Source organism: Juglans regia, chromosome 5, assembly GCF_001411555.2.
Source record: "Juglans regia cultivar Chandler chromosome 5, Walnut 2.0, whole genome shotgun sequence".
NCBI lineage: Eukaryota > Viridiplantae > Streptophyta > Magnoliopsida > Fagales > Juglandaceae > Juglans > Juglans regia.
In genome coordinates, this window is record NC_049905.1 from 4,797,775 (window position 1) to 4,816,532 (window position 18,758).

The window sequence follows — 18,758 nt, forward strand, 5'->3', positions numbered from 1 at the left end:
TATTATGGATTAAAAAAATATATTTAAAAATATTAAAAATGATATAAAAAAAGTACTAAAATTATTTTTTTCACATTATTTTTTAATATTTTTAAATATTTTTAAAAAATTAATAATATTATTAAATAATATTTTTTTAATCATTTAAAAAAACAAATGGGCAAAAAAAGAGGGGAGCCCAAATCGGGCTCGCATTTCTCTTTTTTTATTTATTTTTTATTTATTTATGGCAGTGGGCCAGCGGCCGAGCACCGATTCCACGTTTCCTTACCTTCCAAGCAAACCCCCCCCCCAGTATCGCACCACCTATATATAGCTACTGAACTATTCAGCATAAGCATCGCCGAAAGCGAAACCCAAACGATTCCAGTGCTGAAGACTATGGATCACCTCCATCAATCTGGGGTTAGGTTTAGGGTTAGGGTTTGCGTTTGATCTACCAAAAATCCCCCTAGTTTTGGCCTAGCTTTTGCATTTCTCATGGCTCGAGTGGAAAACGTCTTTGCTCTTTTGGGGGATGGAGACGGAGACGACGACGTTTCTGCGCTCCTCGAGCGCGTTGCTGCTGTGAAGGCGGAGCCTCCGCCGCTGGAGAAGAAGAAGAAAGACAAGCAGCAACAGCACCAAAAGCAGCCCGTGGAGAAGGAAGAGTCAGACTGGGGTCTTGACGACGCCGTGTCGATGAAAGCAAAGCCTATTGTGCTCCCCGATTACGGTGATTGTTTGCAATCCATTTATTTTTGTTCATTTTATTCTATTGTTCGTCTGCTGTTATCTTGTTTGTCATTGGTTTTGATTGGGGTTCTCGTCATCTTGTTGCGTTTTCTTTTTGGCTGCTGAGAAATTAGTTGAGAAGATGGGAAATGCATAGAAAAGGCTGGATTGTTTGTGCTAAATTGAAAATATATAGATTGGGAGTTACTTCGACAGCCCCTTTGTTTAAACTTTGTAACTGTTTGTTCAATTACGATTGTCCGTGCATCATTCGCATTATTTATTTTCCATGTTTATACTGCAACGGTTTCATTGATACTCTTCTTTTTCTATTGGCAGTTACAAGAAGAGATATTGTAGTTAGAAAGAATGAGCCAGAGGGGCGGGAGCGCCGCCAGGGTCGTGGCTCTGATAGGTCTGAGCCAGGTGGGAGAGGTTATCAACGGAATTTTGGAGGATCTGATGGCTATAAGCGTAACAACGGAGGAAGAAATGGTAATCAACGGAAAAGTGACGATAATGGAGGGGGAAGTGGTTATCATGGGAATAATGGGGGTGAGAATGATTTCCAGAGGAACGTCGGAGCTGAATCAGGAAATGCAGTTGGGGATGATTGGCAGGAGCAGGGGCGGGGGCGTGGTGGTGGAGGTAGAGGGAGAGGGAGAGGGAGAGGCCGTGGTGGAGGCAGGGGATTCAATCAGAGTAAGGAGTTTGGAAGTGAAAGCCAACTTGATGTGAACAATTATCAGACTGAGAAGCAGGGACATGATGGGAATGATAATGATGGTTGGGAACAGAATGAGTTTCAGGGAAAAGTAAGTGGAAATGAGACTAAATATGATGTGAGGCCAAGAAATGTGAATCGGGGCCGCGGCGGTGATGGAAGAGGCTATGGTGGGGGAAACCGCAGTTTTGGTGGACAAGAAGGCCGCTTCTATGATAGGCAAGATGGAAGGAATAATAGAAGGGGTGAAGTATCAAATGAATCTGAATCAAAGGAAAACATTACTGGTGATATTGAGAATGCAGTGAAAATTGATGACTATAGTGGTGGAGCTGAATGGTATATGCTTTCTACCAACAATTTTTATGATCTGTGCACTTGTTATTGTATTTATATCTTATTGTGCTAATTGGAATTTATTTGAGATCTTATTTTCTGCTTGGAACATATATTGTGGAAGTACCTTTTTCTCCCATTACTTTTCTCAGAGAATTTTCCTTGTATGAAATATGAACACAGTTCTCATGGATTCTGAATGATGTTCAGTGACATACATATTGTGTCACAAATGCTTAATATCACTGAAAACTTCTTTTAGCGTTTTTGAGGGTGGTGTGGCATTATAAGATTCTAGCATAGAGAGGTAAGCTGTCCTAAAAACCAAAGTTCTATAGAACATATTGAAGGATTGTGCTTAGCTGACGTTTTCTGAGGCTGGAGGCCGTGTCCATGGACAGGATCCAGTTGAATTCTATTGAGACATTTAAATTTTTATCTGTTGGCTTTTAACAGGGATGTTCCTGTGACTACTGAAGGAACAACTGATGTGGTGCATGAACAGGAGAAGCTTGAAGCTCAAGATGATTCTGAAAAGAAGGCCAAAGATACTGACGAGAATGAGGAGGATAAAGTAATGATAATTTGTCGTCAAATCTTTTGAGAACACCTCTCAATTGAAAAAACAATTTAATGAATCTTTTGGTTTTCTTATAGGAAATGACACTTGAAGAATATGAGAAGGTGCTTCTTGAAAAGAGGAAGGCTTTGGAAGCATTAAGAAAGACCGAGGGGAGAAAGGTCACACTAGATAAGGATTTGGAGTCTATGCAACTCGTTGAGAAAAAGAAAGATGATAGCCTTTTCATCAAGCTGGTGTGTAATCTTGTTTGTCATCTTTTTCATTTTTCGTTGACTGCGTATTATGTATGTAGTTCATTTATTTTTCTGTTATTGTTTCAGAAGTCTGAGAAGGAGAAGCTTAAGAAGAAAGGTAGTCTTGAAAAGGACGACAAAGTTCGGAAGGTAACTTTTGACACGCTCTTGCATGCAATTTATTCTTGCTTATTTTTGGGAAAATCTCCACTCAGTAATATTTTTGTTTGCAACCTAAGTTAAAGTTGAAAAAAAGAGTTTTTGTTAGATTTCTTTCTTCTCTTCTGAACTGTATAAATATGTACTTGCATTGTTAATTTAGGTGCGGTTTGGATAGTGAGATGAGATGAGATAGTTTTAGATGAAAGTTGAATAAAATATTATATTAGAATATTTTTTTAATATTATTATTGTTTTGAGATTTGAAAATTTTGAATTGTTTATGATATTTTATATGAGAATTTGAGAAAATTGTAATAATAAGATGAGATGAATTATTTATCTTCTATGTTTGTAACTTTTCATAATTGATCCACATTAATCCATGTTAAATATCTCACCGAACTGGTATTTTCCACATGTTTGCTTTTGAGTTGCCCTATGTCACGGTTGAGATCTATGCCTTGCTTCTTTGCACCTTGTAATACTTGTGGATAGCTTAAGGGGGTATGTTTGGCAGTGCTACTTATAGCGACACATTCATGTTATATGCATTTGTGCTAATATTTTGGTCGGCTTTTGACTTAATGGGCGGGAAGAATGTTAGGTTCTTCTATTCTTGAATTTCTACTAATACACCAGAACTTATAAAAAGAAAACTAATACACCAGAAGTCCTTGTTGGTTTACCTATGCTGTTCTTGATACAATCCCCTCTGGTTTTCTTGCAGTCGATGACCATTAATGAATTTCTGAAACCAGCTGAAGGTGAATTACATGTTGCTGGTCGTGGTCGTGGTGGTCGAGGTCGTGGACGTGGGGGCCGAGGTGAATCTAGGGGAGAGTTTTTGGGCCGGCGACGTCAGGTCGAGGCTGGCCCTGCACCTAGCTTTGAGGACCCGAACCAGTTTCCTGTTCTGGGAGGAGCTGCAGTAGCCTCATGAATTTGTGGCTCTTTGGAATTGCGGTCTGTTTAATGTATCACTGTTTATGACTGGACTAGCTCCTAGCTTTCGAGTAGGGCATAAGTCTGGATTAGTCTCTCTATGGTTTTGCAGTTGCATTTCCTTTTCCTTTGATATATACTGTCTTATATTAGTGGGAGCACGTTCTTGCTTCTTCTCGGATCTTCTTCTTTTTCTTTGTTAACACAACTTTTGCTTCAGGAGATACGGTGGAAATTTTTAATGTGCATTATATATTAATATATTAGCTTTGCTACTCATCATTCTACACATCACACACTATATTTTTTTTTCTTTGGTTTTATTCCTCTTAAATTAATTGAGTTTTTCTACTCGTCATCCATACACCAGATATTTGGTAACGGAAAAAATAAAAAAATAAAAAATTATATAAGGTGTATGGTGTGGAGATGATGAGTAGATTTTTTATAATATATACTGGTGTTTCGTTTCTTAGATTTTTCTTGCAAATTAAATAATTTAATGTTACCAGTAGTATCTACGGTGTGTAATCTATGCCAACTTTCGGAAGAAAATGATTCTATTTTATTTTATTAAATTGAGATTGTCATTTTGTTGGCTGTAAGCCCGTAGAAAGGTGCCCCCACGGTTCCCCTTCTCGGTTGTTGGACTTTTTCTTTCGAATGGAGGCTTTGTATGTAGTCAAGTCACTCATTATCCATGCGAGATTCCAACGTCTGAGGTTAGCTGCAAGAGTTTTGCCAAGTTTGTGTATTAATCTGTGTATTAATATTATTATCATTATTTTTTAAATTCATTTTAATATTTTTTTTAATAAAATCTACTTTATAATCAATTATATTGAATGAGTATGCGTATTAGTACGCAGAATTGTTTATAATTAAATTTTTTCTAACTGCAAAAGTCACGCAATGAAGAGTTAGATATAGGGAAGATGCTACACCCACATGGAATTTTTACAGAATCCTCACCAAAAGGCAATTTTTTTTTTCTTTTTTTTTTCAATCATTTTTTTAAACACTTTAAACATTTTTAAAAAAATATAAAAAAAATCACAAATTCATTTAAAAACACTTTATTAATCATTATGTAAAAAAATTAAAAAAATATGCAATTCGGTTGAAAGGGAATAGTATTTTCCTAGATATAGATATTGACGTGTCAATATATCATCTCTATTGTTAAATCTTCCTTAAGTGGCCCAACACATGAAGTGTAGAGTGACAATTCCAACAGAATTTCTATTCTGTAAAATTATTATTTGTACCAAAAGTTTAAATTAATGAAAAAATATAAATTTTATTTTTTATATTTTTATATAATATCAAAATAGCAGTTCTAAGCTCAAATATGGCTCTATATTTCACTAAATTAATTAAATATTATACGTATTAAGCACATTTATTAATAAGGAAATTGGCCTACACATGCATTCAAAATATAAATAATAAGATCTATATCTTTCTCATCAATTTAAAATTTTGGAACAAATAATTTTTTGACATCGATGATAATATGATTGGGAGAGGTGTAATAGTTTCAAAAAAATTACTACTGGCAAGGATAATCACGAGCCGTGACTGAGAAAGTACTCTCTCTCTCTCTCTCATTTTACGATATTGGGCATGCATGTCATCTTTTTACAATAGTTAGATCGAGGAACTTCTTAGTAGTCATATGTATAATCTGTTTTTAGTTGAAAATAGCTCTCAGGTCCTCTCTTATTAGACATGTATGAACTTTTCATGCTCGAGAATGGAGAAAAACATGTACACTAATTAGGATGTTCAAAAATTTGATTATGGAACTGACTCTACATCGTTGGAGTCGGAGTCGGAGTTGAAGCCGTTTTCTGACCAACTTCGACAATGATTCTGACCTCCGACTCGGACTTTAGCTTTTGATTCTACACCAATATGATCTACCTCTGACTTCAATATTATTATACATAGGTTATAAAAAATCTAGAACTTATATCATTAAATTCAATACCATATTAGTATGTTAATTATTATAGAATAATATACTTATATATTATATAATATAAATAGACTAATAGCCTACTATATATAAATATCATAATATTACTATCATACAGAGTCAAGTATAGAAATAATATATTAGACTGGCTAATAGTGAGTAATATGTTATAGTTTTGTATAAAAACATGTAATTAGGAAAAATGGGGCAATAGTCTAGTATGATAACATGCAAAAGTCTCATATAATATGTTAATAACATGCAATATTATAGTATAATAACATGTAATTAGATGGTTGAACAATCATTTTATTATTTTTAGTTTATTTGGGAGTCTTATACTCTAATAAGAAGGATAGTATATCAAGGATAGCCAAAAGGGCCTATTGTATATTTAAATCTTTTTTTGTAATATTCTTAGTAAAATTGAAACATAAAAGCCCACAAAAAATGTTCTAGTAACATGTAAAGTCTTGTTTAAAATTGGACTAAATAAAGAAGCCAGAGCAAGTTAAAATGGGACCTAAAAATCCGTGGCTTAAAAAAAAAAAAAAAATCCGACTTTGTACCACTCCAATCCATTTTAACGGAGTTAGAGTTGGATCGGATTATGAGTAAATCAAATTTTGGAGTTGGATTTTCTAGATAGCGACTTTCACAAAGTCATGCTTAGTCCTAATGTCAAGTCACGCGTTTTATCCTTTTTTTTTTTTAATCTCATAACCTTCGAACCTCGTCTCAACTTTCTCCCCAAAACAAATTCCGACCCCTCTACATTAAATTCCGGTTTTGTCCAAGAAAGGAATGGTTTACTGTCCTTTACGAAGAAATCATATGAATTTGTCGTGCATTTCACATCTCTTTTTTGTTTTTCTCCTTTGATTTCAATTTTCACATGCGTGCGCACACACACACGTGTTGACCTGAATCTTGATACAAAAGAAAAACTCTATTTGCACACGGGAGGAGTACCCCCCGCGTACACGGCCCTCCACGTGGATAAATGAAACACTGCGTTTCATATGCAAGCTCTTGTCACATGCAAGCAGATTCCTTTCCCTTGGTCACGGACACAAAGCAAGCTCTGCTTCCTCACCCACGAATCTGCTTCCTACAAGCCACGAAAACAGGTTATGCTTCTTAACTTCATCTTCTCTTCTTCTTCGTTTTTTGTCTTTGCATTCGTGGATCCAACCGAGCATATCCCTGCCATCGTCTTTCCCAATTTTTGGAAGCCCAGAACCCTAACTCATGAAGAGCTTCATTTCGGCGAATGTGAAGGGTGAATCTGCTTCCCACAGGCCACGAAAATTACACAATATTGACACTCCTCTAGGTAGTAAGCGGGCGAGGGAGGTTGAAATCAAGTATTGTTTCTAAAATAAAAGTTCTGAAGGACTCACCGTAAAGGGTTGCGACGGGTTGGGGTGGCTTGGGTCTGTCCGGCGGCCCTTTTCGTGCAGGTGGCGACATCTTGGAGCGGCTCGCGAGGTGCGGTGGTTCGGTGGGTAAAAATCTCTGTTTTGAGTGAGAAAAACAGAGGTGCTGGTGCTGCCGACGCTTTGGCTGGGTAGTGGCTTTCGGTGGTCGTCTGAGGGAGGAGCAGCGACGGTGGCTGGCTTGGCTTCGGGGTGGCGAGGCAGTGGCTCAAGTGGAGGGAGCGGTGCTCTGTTTTCGGGAGCCAAAGTAGAGGAATAACGGTTGGGCAGTGCAACGGGGCTTCTCTGCGGTGGTTCTTGGTTTGGTGGCAGCGGCTGTTCTCAGGGCTTCTCTACGGTAGATGCTAGGGTGGCAGCGGCTGTTGGTGCGTGCATGCAAGAGTGGCGCCGTCGATCGATTGGGGTCGATGGTGGATTTTCCGTGATCGCTGCTGCATGAAGCTTGCTGTGCATGCATGCGGACATGGGTTGTGAGGAAGAATTCGAATGAGGGAGAAGGAGTGGGACGTGGGTTGGTGCTTATCGGTGAGGTCTGTGCAGCATTTGGGCAGTAAGGGAGTGGGCAGTAAAACAGAGCATAGTCAATGAGGGAGTGGGCAGTAAAACAGAGCATATCCATGCTGTCACTCACTTGATGCTCGTTGCTCAGATGGCCAAGGAAGACAGCACGAAGATGATGGAGGCAAGGTGAGATGATGAAAACGTCCTCACTTTTCTTTCTGAGAGCGCAAAAATTGGTTCATGAAATCGAGTTTGGCGCCTAGGTGAGGTTTCTGAAATCGATCTTCCGCCTCTCTTTTTTTTTTTTAAATAATAATATAAAACATACGTGGCATGATCACGTCAGAGGATTCCGCGACGGGTACCCTAAGACGGGTACCTGTAGCAGAATTGATTTTCAAACTTTGAAGGAATGACAATTACGATGTAATTACTTTGAAGCAATGCCTTCTTTGCTTGGTGGAGTATTGTTGGAATATTAATTCTTCGTACCATTTGCAACACTAACTGAACAGCAAAGAAAAAGGTGTTGGATAATCTCTACTATTTCAATATTTACCATTCATTTGCTTTAAGAAAAAAAAACGTTTATTTATGATCAATTATTTACTATGAAGACAATATTTTTTTTTATTTTTATAAAATTGAGTCTGTTATCGTCACAAATAATTCGTTACAAATGCTCATTTTTATATTTGAAACATTGAATTTAAATTTCAATATGGTAAAGAATTACTCCCTATTGTCTAGGTTAAATTTCAATATTTAACATTTTTTTATTTATTTTTTTACTTAATAGTTAAATAAGTAATTTTTAATATATTGATGTATTTTTTTACGTTTTAAAAATATTTAAAGATGTATAAAAAATATATAAAAAAATGTGTAATTTGTATTAATAGACATACCCAGCAGTCAAAACTAGCTAGCACACTAACAACACCCCTATAATGTTGCGGGTCATTGAAAACGATGAACAAACTAGGGTATGTAGTAGGGACCTTTGGAGACGGTGGTGCACTGGCGGCTGTGGGTGGGGGCAACCAAGGAAAGACAGGTAGCTCTAAATGCCACATAATTCCTAGCTACCCACATGATATGGGACAGGAAACACCATCTTGCCATTTGGATGCAGGTAAGATTTAGCTCCCGTTTAGATATAAAAATAGTTTCATCTCATTATTATAATTTTTTAAAAATTTTCACATAAAATTTAATAAATAAATTAATTTTTTTAAATCTTAAAATAATAATAATATTTAAAAATAATATTCTAATAATATTTTATTCAATTTTTATTTAAAATCATCTTATCTTATCTTATCTTACTATTGAAACGGATCTAAAGGCACCTAATCTCTTCCTTACACTTCTACAGCCAGTATGTGATATGGATGAGGAGGACACATGCATGCGATCGACTAATCAAGCCTTCTTGCTTCCATTTCTATTACTTTAATTAAAAAATATGTATTAAAAATAACAAATTTATTTATATTTTCCCAAAAAAAAAAACTCTTATATATTAAAAAAAGACAACCAAATAGATTCTATATTGTTCATGATCACAATGAGGTCTTCTAATGATTAAATGTGTTGGGACACAAATAAAAATGATTAATATATATGATTTCATAAGGTTTTTTATTTTTTATTTTTTTGTTATTTTATAGATTTTTTTTAATGAGTGATTCCTATGTATTTGTTGTTTTGCATACAATTAAAATGGGATAATTTGGACGATCTCAATTTGTTGGGGGACCGAAGATGGACATTTTTTCTCTCTCTCTCTCTCCATGCACATGGAGGTAATAGTCATGCATGCATTATCCCCACATATATCATGCACTTAATTATAACATCCAATAATTGAAAGGCCTTTCATCCTAATTGTGTTATCCCAATTATCTTTATTGATGTGATAAATTTGTACGTATTTAACATATAAAGCCACTTAAAGCGTATCACATCAGCAGTTATATAACTGATCATAACGACATAATCATGACTTTATAATATGCATGTATCATTCGTTTAGCAAGCATACAAATTAAGATCCCGTTTGGATTGCAAGACAATCTCATTTCATTTCATCTGATATGATCTCATCCAATCTAATCTCAACATCCAAACATCATAAATATAAACTATTTTCGATTTTAAATTTTTAACTTTTTTATCTAATCATTACAACTTTTCTAAACTTTCGAGTAAAACATAAAAATAATTCAAAATTTTCAAATTTCAAAACAAAAATTATATTAAAAATTATATTCTAATAATATTTTAATTTTATAATATTTTTATTCAACCTTTTTTTTCCCTTTTTTCAAAATTCTATAAAAATCTTAACTCAAATCATTTCGCTATTATTCATAAATTTTCTCAATACTATTCACAAATTTATCATTTCATCTCAATATTCAAACGAGGCCTAATCTTCGATCTTTGGAAGGTAGAACTCAGTACTTATCAATATAAGAACAGCATTGGTAAATCATTTAGCTTTGTTTGTTTTCGCATATGAGATGAGATGAGTTGAGATTATAGTTAAAAATTGAATAAAATATTATTAGCATATATTTTTTAATATTATTTTTGTTTTAAAATTTGAAAAAATTGAATTGTTTATTTTATTTTATTTTATATAAAAATTTAAAAAAATTATAATAATTAAATAATATAATACGAGAATTTTTCGATAAACAAAGTAAGTTTGTGGAAACTTCTACTTCCTATGTTTAAATCTTAATTATTTTTCACTTATTTGTCTTAATTCCACATGTTTGGTAACATGGCACTTTTGGGCAATGGCCAGTGCACCACACTGCCTAGCTACTACTCATGTACAGTACTCATCAACCAGAGATTATTAAAAGATGGAATACCCCCTCTCAACTATAAAAGTTTGGAAAAAAAAGCTGTTTAGGTGGGTGTAGAGCTGATATCGTTTAACACTAGCTTCTTTGACTTTATGTAACGTTTGATGAGACTTCCGATCCCTTGCATGAAACGTTTGCAACATTTTCTTTTTCCATAGTTTTTTTCAATCCCAAAATATTTTGAGTAATGCTACGTATAATTGTAGAATGTGTAAACGTCGTACAGTCGCTTTGAAAAAAAATATGATCTACTATTAAAAAATTATTTTTTTTTATGTGAGTTTCATATTTATTTACTTTTTTTAAAATGACTGCACAGTACTTGCACACTCACGACTGCAAATATCATTTCTCATAACTTCAATGGTAAGATTTCATTTGTAAGATTTAAGTTTTAAAATTTATTTTTTAAATTAAATTATGTTTAAGCACTTTACTATATACACTGACTTGAGAATATAATTTTTCTTTATTAAAATAGTGCATAATTTGAAAAGAAAATTATACTTAGCATGAATACATTGAGAATAATATTTTAGCAAACCAATCAAATTTCTCTGTCAACGTTTTCCAAAAATATTTATTAAATATAGTAAAATATAATTACCAATAATAATAACAATGGATGATGAAAATAGTTATGAAACATGGAGTTATTTGCTTGCATCTGCATGCATGGCTTTATGAGATGTAACGCATCCTACAGATCCAGATAATGTCTTTTGTAAAGCTTCCCAAAGGACACATGTCCTACATTTTAATGCCACCGCTTAGATTGTGTGATTTCATTTAATATGCACATTTATTTATTTTTTATTTATAATAAATAAGTTGGGAAACTCAACCCTCTCTGTCTCACACAACTGTGTGAGTAAGGAACAAGTTTTGCCCACGCGTTATGCCAGCTGTTTCGGCCATTAGCTAGTTTCCGTGATTGTGTTGAGCCTATATATACTAACAAAAATGTTTGTAAAATGATATTATATCGTAGTTTATTTTTTTAATTAATAATTAAAAAAATAATTATTAGTGTATTGATATATTTTTTTAAAATATTTAAAAATACTTGAAAGAAAAAAGAACAAAAATGCAATTTGCCGTAAGAGGCACACCCAGAAGTCAAACCTGGGCGACATAGTAGCAACACTCTAAATGTTTTAATTACAAAAAAATTTCACAAAAATAAGTTCATGACTTTATATGATACGTTAGATTTAATATATAATAAAAATAATTTTACAATCTAATATATCATATCAAATTATGTCAATTTATAAATTTATTTTTATAAAATTTCTTTGCAATTGTATCACTTTTCAAATACTCCTTTCATCACACTACACTCTTAAAAAATAGAATGTTCTACGAGATTATTAAAATTTGCTTATATTTATTTAAAAAGCTTTAATAAATATTTTATTACTTACTCTACGTCTTTTTTCTGAATTTTTAGATTTGAAATAAATTTTAAAGAAAATGATATAGACTTCTATCCCGTTATTTTTCACTAAATGAATTTATAAAGAAAATAAACGTTTCATCTTAATCAATCAATTTCATCTGTTTATTTTTAATAGAATTATTTTATTCTTAAGTCGGTTTATAGAATACATTATTTACATAAGTTAAACAGTAAGATTTGATTTGTAAAATTTAAAATTTAAAATTTATATATTAAATCAAATTATGCAATATAAATATTTTATTAAGTGAAATCTACGTACCGGTTTGAAAATATAATTTTTCTAATATGATATATTTAAGAGAAAAAGTCAAACTCAAAAACATATATTTTTAAATTCTTTTATAACTAATGATGCATTTACACCGACTTGGTAACTAGTAAAATCCATTGTAAAGATTAGATCCCCACCTTAATCATCATGTTCGTGAGTCTATGGTTTTGTCCAATTTATCATCATATGCATATTTATTATTTCAACATTTGTGTAGTCCCACGCCATCTCATCATATCCAATAAATCATTAGGATTCATTTTCAATTAAAAAAAACCCTTATAAATCATTCACGGATTTAAATTGAATGTATGTCGCGAGTAACTTTTAAAATGATTAGTTGTTTTCATAGAAAGCCTATATTTAAAAAAAAATAAATAAATACATTGAATTAAGAATAATTTTAAATACAAGTCTTAAAATTTATAAGGGTAGAATTTTAAAATATATAAAACATTTTTTTTATATATTTTTTTAACGGTAGAATTCATATTTTTATAAAAAATTTACGCGAGTCTTTGCACTTTAAACTCGTATAAAACTAATGTATTATTTATTATTATTTGTATGAGTTTTATCAAGTAATATTAATTATTTAATAATTATTATAATTACATATGTTGATATTATAATTTAAAGTTATAAAAAAAAAACCTAAAAAATTACTATTCAAGTAAACTATCAGATTTTAATTAAAAAAATGGAAAGATTAGGAAAAACCCTTTTGAGACGCATAGCAAATCAAAAGGTAATTAATGGGCCGGTGTAAAATAATAATTTAAAATATGGTATTAATTAAAGTTTGTTCATGCATGTCTGACGTGGCAAAGTTATACCAAGAAAATAAATGTCAAAGTAGAAATGGAAGGATAAATAGGAAAGGAACTGTGTGGGGGAAAGGAAACCTCAAAAACCGGTTTTAGGATCGAAGAGAACAAATTACTGAGAGTAGAAGCACACAAACTGGAGACCCCTTAGAGAGAGAGGGAGAGAGAGAGGAAACGTTCAGAACAGGAGAGAATGGAACAGAGCATTCCCGTTTCCATACTCATTCTCTGGCTTCGCATCGCCTTTCTGGGAAAGCTTTCAATGTGAGGGATATTGACTTTCGGCCGGCGGCTCTGGGTTCTTGTGATCGGATGGCTAAGACGGGTGTTTTTGAATCTGATCCGTCGGTGATGGCGAAGGCCACTGAGTTGAAGAAAGAGCTGCAGAGACTGGTGCGGGAAATTCTAGACGTTGAGGATTACAGCAACGAAACCATTGATCGGGCTAAGGAGAATCTTTGTGCTTTGAAGGAATTGAAGCTGACGGGGAAGCGGTCGCCCTCGCTTAAGCTCCTCGAGACGCTGGCCTGTCCCGATGAGTTTCGGTGCCCCTTGTCCAAGGAGTTTATGACAGATCCTGTTATTGTGGCCACTGGTCAGGTGGGTATGCATCAGAATTTGGATGGGATATTATTTGCTCTGTTTGTTTTGTGAGAAAAAATGTGAGAAAATTAAATAAATTTCCAGCGTTGGATTTTATTTTCAAATTTTGGGTCTTGAATTATTGGCAAGCCAAATTGAAACAAAGAGATAAATTTAACAACCAGCATTCTTTTCTTTTCCTCTGTTTTTCATTTTTTTTTTCAGTCGGCACACTTTTTAATAGTTTTCTCATTTTGGATTCCTTGTGTTGACTTTTTCTTCAGTTTTTCTCTGTTTGGTGGCCGAGAAAGTACTCCTAGAAATTTCTTTTTCAAGTGGTTGTTGGGATTACAACAATGGAAGTACTTTTGTTGTATGTACTTTCGCCAAAAAACTTGGGACCACGAAATAGTACTGGTTTGATGCCTAAAAGAACTTTAACTTCCGGAACCCTATCTGTATTGTTATCCTCCTATGTTTAATTTTTGAGTTTTTTTTTTTTAAAAGAAACATCTCAGAATGATGGATCTGATTGAGAAACTGAAGGTGTCGATATCGGTACAAACTCAATATTAGTGATATTATTCGAGGAGTCTTTACCACGATCCAATGTGTTAAAATTTTGGTTATCTGACATTGTATGCATTGTGCAGACATATGATAGGCCCTTCATTCAGAAATGGCTAAAAGCTGGCAATCAGACATGCCCTGTAACCCAACAAATTCTCTCACACACAATACTTACTCCGAATCACTTGGTACGAGGAATGATATCACAATGGTGCAAGAGCCGGGGGATTGAATTGTCGGATCCTGTTTACCAAATTAATGAAGAAGGAATGACAGAAGCAGATCGTGAACATTTTCTTTCTTTGCTGGAGAAGATGTCATTGACACTTTCTGAACAAAAACAATCAGCCAGGGAGCTTCGGCTGTTGACAAAGAGGATGCCCTCCTTCCGGGCACTCTTTGGTGAGTCTTTAGATGCCATTCCCCAATTGCTCAATCCACTTTCTGAGAGCAGGCCTCAAAATGGTATTCACCCAGATCTCCAAGAAGACGTGATCACAACACTCTTGAATCTCTCAATCCATGAAAGCAACAAAAAGCTTGTTGCCGAAACCCCAATGGTAATTCCTCTACTTATGGAAGCGTTGAGGTCGGGAACCATTGACACAAGGACCAATGCTGCTGCTGCCCTTTTCACGTTGTCCGCCCTTGATTCAAACAAGGCACTTATTGGTAAATCAGGTGCCCTGAAACCACTCATCGACCTATTAGAAGAAGGGCATCCACTTGCCATGAAAGATGTTGCTTCAGCAATCTTTACCCTATGCATGATCAACGAGAACAAGGCAAAAGCTGTGCGGGATGGTGCAGTGAGAGTGATTCTGAAGAAGATCACAGACCGTATGCATGTAGATGAGTTGTTGGCTATCCTTGCAATGCTCTCAAGCCATCAGAAGGCCATTGAAGAAATGGGGGAACTTGGAGCTGTTCCTTGCTTGCTTAGCATAATTAGAGAGAGCACTTGTGGACGAAACAAGGAGAATTGCATTGCCATCCTCCACAGCATCTGTTTGAATGATCGAACGAAGTGGAAAGAAATGAGGGAAGAAGAGAATGCCCACGGAACAATCTCCGAGCTTGCTGAGAATGGAACTTCAAGAGCCAAGAGGAAGGCTTGCGGCATTCTTGAGAGACTGAATAGGATTGTCAATGTCGTGCATACTTCGTGATGAGTTAGCCAGTGCAGCATCGCAGAACACAATACTCTGTAAATTCTGCATCTATTTCCAGAGCTCATGGTCTCTAATGAAAGCCCCCAGGCTTCATGTGTGGTCATTCTCTATTTACCCTTCTGTACATTCTCGTTTTCTCTGGAGTTTCAGGTTTCTTGTTGATGAGGTAGTTACTGTGAGTCTGTCATTTCTGTGAATCAATACAAAAGAAGCTTTATTTTTAAGGTCGTCTTTTCTTTTGTTTTGTAGTATTTGTCTTGTCTTGCCTTTCTCTGGTGAATGATAGATGTTTGAATCCCCATCCCCGCCACAGAAAAAGTGAATAATACTTAACAAGATTGTCCAAGAATAAACGTTTGATTCATCGCTTGGGGAGGAGTCCTTTTCCCTCATTCATCCTATATCAAAATAATTGATGTTAGAGAAGAGATTCCCCCCACCTCCATTGTTGCGTCTTCAGTCCCTCTCTCTCACACAGACAGATTGAGACCCTCCATACATGTGATGAAGTTCCATTTCTGTGGCATAGATTATAGAGAGGTGCAAAAGTAATAATAGTGGGATTAAAATAATAATCCACGGTATCCACCCCATTTTTGTACTTTAAAACTTTATTTTTTTTTTTAAAACGATTGATGATTTGATATAATGGAGGTGACCAAATTGTCGGTAAAGATTAAGATAAAAAAATAAAGGTGGTTTGAGATGAGAGACCAAAAAAAATAAAAAAGGATGAAAGGGAGAGGGAATCGATTACATGATAAGTAATCTTTTATTTGGATTGGGTTCCATTTTCTAACCGAAAGAGTCAAACATGGGTGAAGGTCGGTGGGAGAGCTAAAGATTTCACAAGTGCAGCAACTCATGTTTCATGGAGCTAAAAAAGTTATGTGATTTTATTTTATTTTTATTCAAACCCTCAAATAAAATAATAGTTCATGCAAATTGACAGCCCAATTAACGCCCGGGAGAAGGGGGGAAGGGGGGAAGACCAGACAATCATGGAAAAGATGCAAGAGATATGAAACTTTCATGATATAATATTCCTAATGGGGGGATGCGAGAAAAAAAAGTGTTATCCACTTTATTCTAAATTAGATATAAAGAAAATAAAAGAAAGCGTTATTAAAAGTGAAAATTTATTCTAAAACTTTTGAAATTAAAAAAAAAAAATCTCAAACTTATTGATATATACTTTAGGGCTGCAACCCGACCAACCCGGTTTGTGTTTGGGCCCGAGCTGACCCGACCCGGCTCCAAGACAAATCAAATCGGGCTGGACCCGGCCCGGCCCGACCCGAGATTGGAAGCACGCGAAGGATAAATTACAAATTAGCTGCAGAACGAAACGCCCTTGTCCTCGACCTCGATGACGATGAGTCACTTACTTATCCCTCGCCCGCCGGTTGAGATGAGGTGCCCTCTCCATCATTATTAGCCGCCACCTTCGGTGACTTCATCGACCATGCCCTTGTAAAAAACGCCCACCGCTTCGATTTACTCATCTGGTCCGGTTTCTCCATCCTCCTGTGACTCTTCCCTCTGCTACTCCCTTCCCCACCTGCTCGGTATCCCGCCTCGAACTCCCTTCCCTTGGCAAGAACACCATACTCGTGGCCCGGTTTAGTTTCGGGTTCATTATCTATTTCCTCACCTCCACTGGCAACCTCAACGTGAATCGTTCCGTGTTCTAACTTCTCTTCCGGTTGGATCAACGAGTGACCCGTCGAGTGTGAACGTGGAAACAGGACCATCCGGGTGGACCAACGACTCGACCTTGACCCCCGGATCCCATTCGGATTCAACGTTTGCTTTACGCCTATAACCACCGTTTCTTCAGGTACTCTTTGTGCTCATTCTGTTTTTGCATTTGATGATTCGACGGTGAAAGATTTTGGTCTCTCATACGCATTTTGAACCACCCACAAACCCCATCCATATTCAAAGAAGAATAAAACAGAGAGAAGCTCTTCATTTCAGCGGAGTGAGAACGGTGTAGACGGTTTCAGTGGGTTCGACCCGCAAGTTACTTCAACCCGTTTTCTCGGGTCGGGTTGAGTCGAATCTCACAAATGGATCGGGTCTGAACCTTTTCTGCACAGCCCTAATATACTTTACAATTATATTAATTTTACATAAAAGTATGTGGCATTAGCTAAACAAATCCAGCATCATTATAATGTATTCAGTGTTTGAGGACAACAAATAATAATTAGGTTGGTTTGAGTTTTCAAGTGGATTATATTTTAAAAATTGATCAAACCTTTTTTTTTTTTTTTGTTGGTAAAATAGTGTTTGGTGGCTCACATATAAGAAAGGATAGGATATAAAATATTCACTTAAAAATCAAATAGCAGGAATACAAAAGGAAAAATCAAAACTCTTTGAAAAGTCAAAAAACAGAGCTTCTATTACCTAAGCTTGGTGCGGTTGGCATTCTAATTTCTAGCATGTATTTGAAATGCCCTTTTTTTTTCCAAAAAACACTCAAGCCTTGGAAGCAATCAAATAAGCCGAGCTAGTGTTCCATTTTTCTTTTTCTATTATCACTAGGATCTGGTAAACAATCTGTACAAGCTAATGACCAGGTGGTTAGGACAATACAATTCAGAAAGCGGGGGGTGGTCTCAAATGACTGAAGAATCAAGGCATCATGATTCATACATTCAAGACAATGCAGAGGGATAGAGATAATGATAAATAGAGATGAATTCAAGTTTTACCTAGTTAAGTGGAATAAGGTTTGCTCTCTAATCTCCTCCGGTGAGTTGGGTATCAGAAAGTTAAAAACTTTCAATCGAGCCTTCCTTAGGAAGTGGATGTGGAGATACTTCATGGAACTGGAGGCTTTATAGAAGTCGGTGATTGATCTTAAATATGAAGGTATGTCGGGGAGTGGTGCACTAAAGAAGTTCATGGGCCTTATGGAGTTGGAATTTGGAAACACATTAGAGGAGGGTGGGGGATTTTTGTTAGGCACATTCCGCTGGTATTGGGTAATGGGTCTAGAATAAAATTTTGGACTAACCGATAATGTGGATATCATACTCTAAAGGATTCTTTCCCTTCAATTTTTAGAATTGCACGTGAGAAAAATGCATCAGTGGCTGATTGTATGGAGTTCTCTGGAGACCTAGTCCAATGGAACGTGAATTTTACCAGGGCGGCTCAAGATTGAGAAGTTTGCAGCATTGAGGAGTTTCTTGGTCTTTTATACATAGTGATACCGAGAACACAAGGCGCTGACACGATATGGTGGATACCCACCAATAGAGGTATATTTTCAATTCGCTCTTTTTTATAAGACCCTTACACAACCACAGAACACTGAGTTTCCATGGAGAAGAATTTGGCAAAATAAGGAGCCTTTTAAA

At 35.4% G+C, this 18,758-nt stretch overlaps 3 protein-coding genes across 3 annotated transcripts; 2 read left to right on the forward strand and 1 right to left on the reverse strand.

Moving 5' to 3' along the window:
- Nucleotides 1-250: 250 nt before the first annotated feature.
- LOC108996311 (RGG repeats nuclear RNA binding protein A-like) lies at nt 251-3,960 on the forward strand. The gene is made up of 6 exons (XM_018972137.2): nt 251-715; nt 1,054-1,777; nt 2,231-2,348; nt 2,432-2,590; nt 2,678-2,740; nt 3,480-3,960. Exons 1-6 carry the CDS (start codon nt 481-483, stop codon nt 3,690-3,692), a joined length of 1,512 nt encoding a protein of 503 aa, XP_018827682.1. The 5' UTR covers nt 251-480; the 3' UTR covers nt 3,693-3,960.
- Nucleotides 3,961-13,131: 9,171 nt separating this feature from the next.
- Nucleotides 13,132-15,612, forward strand: LOC108996346 (U-box domain-containing protein 9-like). Its single transcript, XM_018972195.2, has 2 exons — nt 13,132-13,660; nt 14,296-15,612. The coding sequence occupies exons 1-2, from the start codon at nt 13,373-13,375 to the stop codon at nt 15,379-15,381; spliced, it is 1,374 nt and encodes a 457-aa protein (XP_018827740.1). The 5' UTR covers nt 13,132-13,372; the 3' UTR covers nt 15,382-15,612.
- Nucleotides 15,613-16,772: 1,160 nt separating this feature from the next.
- Nucleotides 16,773-17,138, reverse strand: LOC108996111 (E3 ubiquitin-protein ligase ATL9-like). Its single transcript, XM_035690010.1, has one exon. It carries the CDS (start codon nt 17,136-17,138, stop codon nt 16,773-16,775), a length of 366 nt encoding a protein of 121 aa, XP_035545903.1.
- Between the last annotated feature and the right edge of the window lie 1,620 nt (nt 17,139-18,758).

Coding starts and splice junctions, on each gene's coding strand:
- LOC108996311 (XM_018972137.2), top strand. CDS start 481: ATGGCTCGAGTGGAAAACGTCTTTGCTCTTTTGGGGGATGGAGACGGA. Junction 2,349..2,431: donor ACGAGAATGAGGAGGATAAA/GTAATGATAATT, acceptor GTTTTCTTATAG/GAAATGACACTTGAAGAATA. Junction 2,591..2,677: donor ATAGCCTTTTCATCAAGCTG/GTGTGTAATCTT, acceptor TTATTGTTTCAG/AAGTCTGAGAAGGAGAAGCT.
- LOC108996346 (XM_018972195.2), top strand. CDS start 13,373: ATGGCTAAGACGGGTGTTTTTGAATCTGATCCGTCGGTGATGGCGAAG. Junction 13,661..14,295: donor TTATTGTGGCCACTGGTCAG/GTGGGTATGCAT, acceptor TGCATTGTGCAG/ACATATGATAGGCCCTTCAT.
- LOC108996111 (XM_035690010.1), bottom strand. CDS start 17,138: ATGGTCCTGTTTCCACGTTCACACTCGACGGGTCACTCGTTGATCCAA.